At 66.9% G+C, this 9,279-nt stretch overlaps 4 protein-coding genes across 4 annotated transcripts; 2 read left to right on the top strand and 2 right to left on the bottom strand.

Moving 5' to 3' along the window:
• Positions 1–1,053: 1,053 nt before the first annotated feature.
• Positions 1,054–2,959, bottom strand: MICPUCDRAFT_44976 (uncharacterized protein; the record flags this gene model as incomplete). Its single annotated transcript, XM_003063649.1, has 3 exons — positions 1,054–1,685; positions 1,829–2,423; positions 2,786–2,959. 3 exons carry the CDS (start codon positions 2,957–2,959, stop codon positions 1,054–1,056), a joined length of 1,401 nt encoding a protein of 466 aa, XP_003063695.1.
• Positions 2,960–4,400: 1,441 nt separating this feature from the next.
• Positions 4,401–6,097, top strand: MICPUCDRAFT_65908 (uncharacterized protein; the record flags this gene model as incomplete). The annotated part of the gene is made up of 2 exons (XM_003063809.1): positions 4,401–5,642; positions 5,827–6,097. The coding sequence occupies 2 exons, from the start codon at positions 4,401–4,403 to the stop codon at positions 5,971–5,973; spliced, it is 1,389 nt and encodes a 462-aa protein (XP_003063855.1). The 3' UTR covers positions 5,974–6,097.
• A 120-nt stretch (positions 6,098–6,217) lies between these two features.
• Positions 6,218–6,607, bottom strand: MICPUCDRAFT_53594 (uncharacterized protein; the record flags this gene model as incomplete). Its single annotated transcript, XM_003063648.1, has 1 exon — positions 6,218–6,607. One exon carries the CDS (start codon positions 6,605–6,607, stop codon positions 6,218–6,220), a length of 390 nt encoding a protein of 129 aa, XP_003063694.1.
• A 164-nt stretch (positions 6,608–6,771) lies between these two features.
• MICPUCDRAFT_53593 (uncharacterized protein) lies at positions 6,772–9,240 on the top strand (the record flags this gene model as incomplete). Its single annotated transcript, XM_003063808.1, has 1 exon — positions 6,772–9,240. The coding sequence occupies one exon, from the start codon at positions 6,772–6,774 to the stop codon at positions 9,238–9,240; it is 2,469 nt and encodes an 822-aa protein (XP_003063854.1).
• Between the last annotated feature and the right edge of the window lie 39 nt (positions 9,241–9,279).

Genomic DNA, 9,279 nt, shown 5'->3' with positions numbered 1-9,279 from the left:
GGATACGTCGCGAAGGAGCTCGGCGCGGATCCCGCGGCGGAGGATGAAAAGATTTTCCAAATCGCCCGGCACCTCAACGCCGCGGTCCTGCGGTCGATCTTCCTGAAGGACTACATGCCGTACCTCACGAGCGGGCAGCACGTCCCAGAGGTGCCGCCGATGCCGCCGATGGCGGAGCCGAGCGCTCCGGGGAAATTCGGCGTCAACGGATCCGTGGAGTTGGATCTGATGTTCAGAGGACTCGCAGCGATGGAACCGGAGGACGGGCCCATCGCGCATAATAAAGGCAAAGGCGGGATGAAGACGTGCGAGGCGCTCATCGCGGCGGCGAACCGACGCTGCGGGCTCCCGACGCGGTGTAACATCCCGCAGAGGCACGCGGACGCGGAGATCGCCGCGGTCGAACGCGCGCGCGCCGTCGGCGTGTGCGCGCTCAACGAGTTTCGAGAGCAGATGGGGTTACAAAAGTGGGGGAGTTTCGAGGAGATGACGAGAGAGCCCGAGCTCGCGACCGCGCTGGCGTCGATGTACGCCACCGTCGACGACGTGGAGCTGTACACCGGTTTGTTGTGCGAGTATAACGTCCAGAACACGGGCGTTATGCTCCCGCACACGACCCACGCGTGCGCGTTGCCGCTCAACGTCGTCGCCGCGGATAAATTCTTCCAGGCGCGGACGAAGCCGTCTACACCGAGTGGGGCGTCGAGCACGTCAAGAGCGCGACGCTCGCGGGGCTCATCCTCGAGCACACGTCGCGGTCGGAGCTTAACATCGTGGAGGGCGCGAGCGTGTTCGAGGTGGGCGCGTTCGCGAAGGAGGCGCCGGAGACACCGGCGTGAGACGTGTTCGAGCGACGCGCGGGGGATATGATAAGTTAGCGACCCCAAAATCCAAATTGTAAAAACGCACGGTACGTACTCGAGAAGACTTTGGAATACTCCGCGTGTTATTTCACGCGCGTCTGCGACACACAAACAAACACGCGAACGAACGATCTACGACGTCCTCCGCTCGACCGTTTCATCGCTTCAATTCACTCACCCGCTCGCGTCGTCACACGTCCATCTCGTCGCCGCACTCCTCCGGGACTTCGTTGAACATGAACTGCTCTTGGTACTCGACCATGAACTGCGTGCTGCGCTGCACGTCCAGGAACAGCGCGTACACCCTCGAGATGTCCTCGACTTCCACCTCCGCGGACTTGCGTTTGTGCGCGACGAGCGCCGCGGCGGTGATGAGGTGGATGCTATACCGCAAACTCGTCTCGTGTCCGATTTTACACAGCAGATCCTTCGCGTCTTCGGTCATCTCCACGTCCTCTTCCTCGCACCGGATGTCCAGAATCAACCGCAACTCTCGCTCCGTGTACGGCACCGTGGTCACGATGAGAAGGCGGTCCAGCAGATCGATCGGGATCCCGTGCGGGGACTTGTAGTTGGTCCCGCGAATCTTCGTGATCCCTCGGTTCGTCGCGACTACGAGCACGGGCGCCATGTCGTTCTCGAGCGCCCTGTTGAGGAACGAGAAGCACTCGATGTCGAGCATGTGCACCTCGTCGATGAACAGCACGCCCGGCACGATCTCGGCTTTACCCTCCTCGCGCCACTCCGCCACCTTCGCGTCGATCTGTTCGCGCACCTCCGGCCGAATCTCTCCGGTGTCGCCCGCGAACAGTGCGAGGAATCCTGCGTGGGTGAAGCGATCGGTCAGTCGAACGTCTTACCGGTCAAACGTTGAAAGGGAAGCGCGGGTGAAGAGTGACGACGGGAAAAGTCCTTAAGGATCGGCGTTCACCACGCGAACGGGGTCGTATGGGAGGCAGTCTCACCCTGCGTCCGCGAGTTGATGACGTCGATCTCGTGCAGGGTGACGACGTGGACAACCTCTTTCCTCTTCTGGAGCTCGCCCTCGGGGCACTGCACGAACTTCGTCTGCGCGCCCATGGCGTCGTAATCGCGCGAGCGCGCGAACGACCGACCGAGCTTCGTGATGCGTCCGGACGCCTTGTCGATGGTGACGACGTCGCCGGCGCTTACTTTTTCCTTGTTCAGCGACTCGATCATCTTTTGCCCGAGGTCGTACACCGTCTCCATCTCCGTCGTCTTGAGCGTGAGCTTGCCCATCTTCGGCGCCGCGCCGGAGGTGACCGGTCGGTCGATCTCGATCTCCACGACCTCGCCCTCGATGATCTCCGTCTCTTCCTTGATGCGCACGCCGATGGCTTTGCGAAACGCTTGCGTCAGCGCCTCCGTCTTCGACATCTCCATCGAGAAGATCTCCGAGCCGGCCATCATCGCGAACGGGGTCTCCTCGCCGAGCGCTTTCGCCATGCCCATCGCGATCGCGGTCTTGCCCGTGCCGGGCTGGCCCGCGAGGAGGACGGCGCGGCCCGCGATCGCGCCCTCGCGGATCATGGAGAGGATCTGTTAAAAGTCAGAAGACGCGGAGAGGAGAGGAGAGGAGAGGGGGCGTGGAGAAGATCGTCAGCAGGCGGGATCGGGGAGGAGACGTACGTCTCGGGGAAGCGCGCTCGTCGGGGAAGAAACGACGTCGACGAACGAAGGCGGCGGCGGCGGCGGCGGAAGAGCGAGCCGCGCGCGACGGCGCGGCAGATCGCGCGCTTCGAGCGATCGCGCGCGAAATTCTTCATCCATCATCATCGTCTTCTTAATCGGCGGGCCGACTTTTAAGATTCGACGATCGATCGAAGCGTCGGCGTCGATCGATCGCGCGAACGGCGCGCGAACGCGCGCGCGGGAGAGAGACGAGACGAGACGAGACGCACCACGCCCGCGGCCTTGCGCGCGTTGACCTGCCCGACCATCCCCTGCGACACTTTCCTCGCCTCGAGCGCGTCGTCGAGGCCGAGTCCGCGAATGTGCGAGTGCGCGCCGATGCGCTCGATCCGCGTGAGGTCCTTCACCTCCGCCACCTTGACGCCCTCGCCGCCTTCCGCCATGGTTCCCGCCGTGTGCGCGTTCTGTGCGGACGACGCGTGTGGTGATCCCGCGTGCGATCGACGGTCGCGCGCGCGAGTGGAATGGAAGGGAGCGGAAGGACGATCGGAGTGATGATTGTTTCGCGCGTTGACCATGACCGTCCTGTCGACGCTGTCGTCTGACAGACAGGACCGGACGCGCCACGCGCTACTTTCTTGGATGCGTTGTTCGTTGGCGGAGCGGACTCAAACCCATCGATCCCAGAGGAGAAGCGCGCGGGGCGCGGCGGCCGCGAGCGACGCGCGCCGGTCGGCCATGGCGACCGCGGAGGACGAGAGCGCGTTCCTCAGCGCGGACGAGGCGGAGACGAGCGTGGACGGGGCGCGGCGAAGACCGCGGACGACGACGACGACGACGACGGACGTCGATTTCATGAGCCCGCACAAGCGCGCGGAGGCGATGGCACTTCGCGCCGCGGCGTTCGAGCCCGTCGTCCACGCGGCGGACGGCGGCGGGCACACCACGGGGCTGGAGACCGGGAACGACGCGACGCTGGACGGCGACCACACCGCGGAGATCGACCACACCGCGAACGAGACCGTGGACGCGTTCGACGACGACGACGACGCGTCCGACGACGACGACGACGACGACGCGTTCGTCTCGGGCGGGGACGAGCCGCCGACGCCGACGCGCGGACGCCGCGCGGCGAACCAGCGGCGCGAGTTCGCGGCGGCGGAGACGCTCGAGCGCGCGGCCGCGAGCAGCGGCGGGGAGTTCGTCTCGGGGAGCGACGGCGAGGGCGGCCGGCGACGCGGAGGACGAGGAAGAGGAGGAGGCGGGCGCGCGCGGGGCGCGGCGTATGCGGCGGCGACGACGGCGACGACGGACGAGCACGACGCGCTGAACGTCGCGGTGATAGAAGACGACGACGAGGACGACGACGTGTTCGACGACACGAACGCGCCGCCGAGCCCGAGCGGCGTGCTGAACGAGGCGTGGGACGCGGCGACGCGGCGGAGAGGCGAGTCGGACGTGGATTTGGATTTGGCCCCGGCGGGAGTCGCGTCGGACGACGACGACGACGACGCGCTTCCGTCGCCGCCGTCAGAAGGGGACAGCGACGACGGCGGGTTCGCGTCCGCCGGGGACGACGCCGCCGCGGCGGGCGGCGCCGCGGGGGAAATCAAACCGGCGAAACCGACGGCGCCTTCGCCTGCGCCGCCGCCGCGCCGCGCCGCGCCGCCGCCGATCGCGGTGGCGCAGGCGGCGTTGGCGACGTCATCCGCGGGGTGGGGCGACGAGCGCGACGCCGCGGAAGCCCTAAACCGCAGAAAGAAAGGGACGTCGTACAAGGCGAAGGCGGAGGAGCTCCTGGTGAGAGCCAAACGCGGCAGCAGCGAGGACGACGAGAGCAGCGACGGCTCGGACGCGGACGGCGCGTTCGACGACGCCGCGGAGATGCAGCGCGTCATGGCCGCGGCGTCCGCGTCCGCGTCCGCCGCGTCGCGGCGCGGCGGTTCGCAGGGTCAGGGTGGGACGCGCGGTGCTGGCGCGGGCGCGGGCGCGGGCGAGCGATTGGAATTATTCGCCGGGTTGGACGACGAGACGGCGGCGGCGGCGGCGGCGGCGTTGGCGCACGGATACGCCGTGGACGACGTCATGCGCGTGTCTCGACGCGCGCAGCGACGGAAGCTTCAGAAGGAGAAGTACATGCAGAAACTCCGGCACGGGTTCGACGCCGTGAGCGCGGAGGAGACGACGCGACGCGCGGCGGCGGCGCGGCGTAACGCGTTCTCGGAGACGGATCGATTCGGACCGCGTCGGGGCGGCGGCGGCGGCGGCGGCGCGGGGTCGCCGGGAGGGTTCGACTACGACTTCGGCGGGGGCGGTCGCGGGGTGGAGCGAGGGTTCGGCACCGAGGTTGATCGGAGGGGCGCGTCGAGGATGGCGGCGCGGGCCGCGGTCGCGGCGGAGTTTAAAGCGCGAGGATCGAGCGGCGGCGGCGGCGGCGGCGACGCGGATGGCGGCGGATCGCGCGGCCGTTCCGGCCGCGGTCGTCGATCCGGCGACGGCGGCTCCTCCGCGAACAGCCCGAGCGGCGGGTCCGCGGGCACCCTGGGGTCGCCCTCCACCCCGAACGCGGGGGGGATCCCGAGTCCGAGCCCGATGAACCCCGGGTTCAACGCGATGAACCCGATGGGACTGATGAACAACCCGATGGGGATGCTGTCCCCGATGTTGGGGATGCATCCGATGATGAACCCGGCGATGGCGGGGATGATGATGCAGCAGCAGCAGCAGCAGCAGCAGATGATGGCGCAGATGATGTCGCAGCAGTTCAACGCGATGAACTTCGCGGCGACCGGCGGCGGGGGCGGGTTCAACCCGCAGTTCCAGTCGATGATGCACCCTGCGCAGCAACAGGCGTACCACGGCCAGCCGCCGTCGCCGCCGTCGCGACAAAACCAAAACCAAAACCAACGCCCGTCGCCGCCGCAGCGAGGGAGCGAGCGCGTCGCGGAGGTGTTCGCGCTCGTCGCGAGCAACTCGTGGGAGGAAGTCGTCGCCCTCGTGGACTCCGACGCCGTGGACGTCGACCTCGCGGACGCGCGCGGGAACACGCTGTTCATGGCGGCGGCGTCCAGAGGGCACAAGCGGCTGTCGAAGCGTCTGATGAAGCGCGGCGCGGGGGTGAATAAGGTGCGTTCTATACACTGGTCCCCATACGACCCCGATGGCGTGGTGAACGCGATTCCTTAAGGACTTTGCCCGGCGCATCTCTCCGCCCAGCCCTCGCTTTCAATCCCCGCCCTCGAAGCCTTTCAACTTCAACTGACGCCTTTGAACTCCACCCCGACTTCGCTTTGTATGGAACGACCCTAAGCAAAACGCGGACGGGCAGACGGCGTTGCATTACTGCCTGGCGTTCGGGCACGACGCGCTGGGGGATTACCTCCTCGCGAAGGGCGCGGACGCGTCGGTCGCGAACAAGCACGGTCTCACGCCGTTCGACGGGTTAGTGCCCGAGTAGTGCGGTACGTAGAGAGTTCGGAGGCGGCGGGGCGGGGACGAGGACGCGGGACCGTCGTCCGTCGTTCGTCGCGCGCGGGTTTTAGTTTTCGGTCGGCGGGTGTCGTATCATCGTATCATCTTCTCTCGTTCGTCGTGCATCGCGCGTCGCGCGTCGGCGCGCGCGGGACTCTCAGAGTCGGTTTTTTTCTCGTCTGCGCGTACGTCCGTCGTACTCGTGCTTCGCTCGCGCGTCGTCCCTTCCGTCACTCGAGCTTATCCGCGAGCGTGCCGCCGCCTTCGCACTTGATTTTGTCCGCGTAGTCTACGATCCTCTGGACGTTTCTCCCGTCGCAGTCGACCCAGTCGAGCCCAGCCTCTCGCTTCATGCATCCCTTGACCTGCTCGAGGACGTCGTCGAGGCCGTCTCCGCACGCGATCTCGACGTCGTCGGAACGCGCGAGCGCGGCGTCGCGTATCGCGGAGAAGCACTGCTCTCCGCAGAGGCCCTCGTCGTCGCCGAGGCACGCGACCGCGACCGAGTTCTGCGTGTCCACGTCGATCGTCGGGCACTCGAGCTCCGCGGCGAGCGCGGTCGGCGGCGTCGCGAAGAGGACGCACGCGACCGCGGCGGCGGCGAGGAGGAGGCGGGGCATGACGCGACGGCGGCGGGGATTGGGAGAGGGTGCGGCGGCGCGCGGATAAGTGCCCTCGGATACGGGGAAAGGAAAGCGTCTTCTCATCTTCCCTGCCAAGAAAACCAAAGCCACGATACACGACAGAAGAGGACGACACGACGTTCGCGCGCGTCAAACAGAACATGGACGCCGCCTCGCCGCATCCCGCGCCGATGAAGGTCGAGCCCACGCGCTCGATGGAGGAGGAGGAGGAGGAGGAGGAGGAGGAGGAGGAGGAGACGCCGTCGTCGTCGCCGTTCGTCGTCAACCTCATCTCCGACGCGGACGGCGACGACCTCGACGTCGCCGTCGCCGCGAGCCCCGCGAAGCGAGAGCCGCCGACGCCCGCGCCGGAGCCGTCGCCTCGACCCGGCGCGCGGCCGAGCGCATCGTCTGAGTGCGACTTCGAGACGCTCGCCGCGAGAGTGCGCGCGTGGACGTGCGCGGAGCGCGAGCGCGACGAGCTCGAGGACGCGCGCGCGCGCGTCGCGGCGGCAGAGCGCGCCGCGGAGGAAGCCAAGGCGCTCGCGAGAGAGGCGAAGCGAACCGCGAAGGCGGTCAAGCGCGAAGCGGAGAAGGCCGCGGCCGCGCCGACGAGCGGGTCGCGCGCGGACCTGATCGGCAAGTCCTTCGCCGCGATCGTGGAGCACGCGAAGACGAAGGCGCCGACGGAGATGGAAGGCGTCGTCGTCGGCGTGGAGAGAGACGGGCACTTTGGAGAGCTTCTCAGCGTCGCCTACGGGGAAGAGGCGGGCGAAGACGCGCTTCTGTTCGAGGAGTTGATCCTCGTGCTGCGAGACAAGAGCCTCGTCCCCGCCGCGGCGCGGATGATGTGTGATCACATCATGCACAACGCGAGGAATTTCAATTTGACACCAACGGGAGTAAGGCTTCGCACGCGCATACCGGAGGCGATGGCGTGGAGAGATCGCCCGAGTCCAAACGGGATTAAATTCGGGCGCTACAAAAAAGATACCGACGCGAACGGCAACGACGCTTACGCTCCCTTCATCGTCGACGCGACCGGCGAGGAACACCCGTTCAAGTGGCCGTCGCCGACCACCTGGGGCGCGGCCGCGGCGTACGATATCTTGTCGCGGCATCTCAAAGCGCACGGACCGGGGGTTCAGGACGAGCGAACGAACTTTCCTCCGACGCTATCGCACGCGGACCTGATCGGGATCATGATGGCGGGGTACGACCCGCGACACGCGCACAAAACCGTGGTGGAAATTGATGCGTCTGAGGAAGAGGAGGAAGAGGAAGAAGAAGCAGAAGAAGAAGAAGGAGAAGAAGAAGAAGAAAACGTCAACGAGACCGCGTCCGAGGAAGACGAAGTTCCCGCGAAACGCCGGCGCGGGGAAAAAGCCATGGGTAAGAGGGACAATAACTGGGTAAAGCGGATGCGAGAGTCCGCGGACGTGTTGCCCGACGGCACGCGGCTGAAGCGCCCCGTCGGCGAGTCCGACTTCTTCGGCGTGCGCTGGGGCGCGTCGCTCGGACCGACCGCGAAGCCGTGGAACGCGGTCATCAACGTCACAGGGATAGGGAAGGCGACGGACATCTCCCTCGGGTCGTTCGAGACCAAGCGCGAGGCGGCGCTAGCGTACGATTTCGAGGTCCGCCGCCGCGGGCTGACGCACAGCAAGCCGACGAACTTCCCTCCTGAGGCGGTCGCGGGGATGAAACCGCACGAGTCAAAGTTAGCGACGTCGATTGGCACTGCGAATACGGAGCTGATCGAGCGGTTGAAAGCCTCTGTCGCCGGCCAAATGCCGCTCGCGGGGCACCGCGTCACGGAGCAGTTCGCGGAGAACGTCTGGCGCCGCGCGGAGGTGCGCGTGCCGTACCACATCATGACCCCGAAGTCCGCCAAGACGGCTGCCGTGGACCACTCCCGGTGGGTGCTCTTACACGATCTCGTGGCGAAGCTCAACGGCGCGGCGAAGCTGCGGCTGTACGTCGCGCAGCACAAAGGCGAGTTCGCCGGTCTCGGCGCCGGCGTCGACGCGAGGGAGGCGCGACCGGTGACGTCGCTGTTCACGATCTTCAAGCACAGGCACGACAGCGGCGCGGAGGACGACGTGATTCTCGCCGGGTTCCACCCGTTCGAGCACCTGTTGAAAAGGGATCCTCCAATACCGTACAACGTCGTGCAGCTGATGGAGGGCGACGCGTACGACCTCACGGCGGAGGAGATCACGGAAGATCTGCGAAGGCAAGGGCTTCCCGTGGACGATGGTCGCCACGAGTTGCCCGCCGCCGCGCTCGCGGACGCGCCGATGAACGACGACGACGACGACGGCGCCGGCGGCGGCGGCGGCGGCGGCGGAGGCGCCGGCGGCTGGTTTCCTCTCCCCCCACGCTCCCGAGGAGGACATCGACGACGACGCCGACGGCTTGAACGGAACCCGCCGCCGCCGCCGCCGCGCGCGCGCGTCGCGGACCCCGCCGTCGGCGGCCAGCGAACGATCGAGTACCTGGACCTCACGAAGGACGCGACGGACGCGCTCGGAGAGTGGAAGTCCAAGCTCGAGAAGGGATGGATCTCCCGGAAGCAATACGACGCCATCAGCGAAAAGCTCGTGTCGAGCTACATAAATAAACTGTGAGAGGACGAGAAGACGACGCGCGCGAGAGACGAGACGAGA

The sequence above is a fragment of the Micromonas pusilla genome (genome assembly GCF_000151265.4).
Source record: "Micromonas pusilla CCMP1545 genomic scaffold MICPUCscaffold_15, whole genome shotgun sequence".
NCBI lineage: Eukaryota > Viridiplantae > Chlorophyta > Mamiellophyceae > Mamiellales > Mamiellaceae > Micromonas > Micromonas pusilla.
This window is presented reverse-complemented; position numbering and strand designations above follow the sequence as displayed.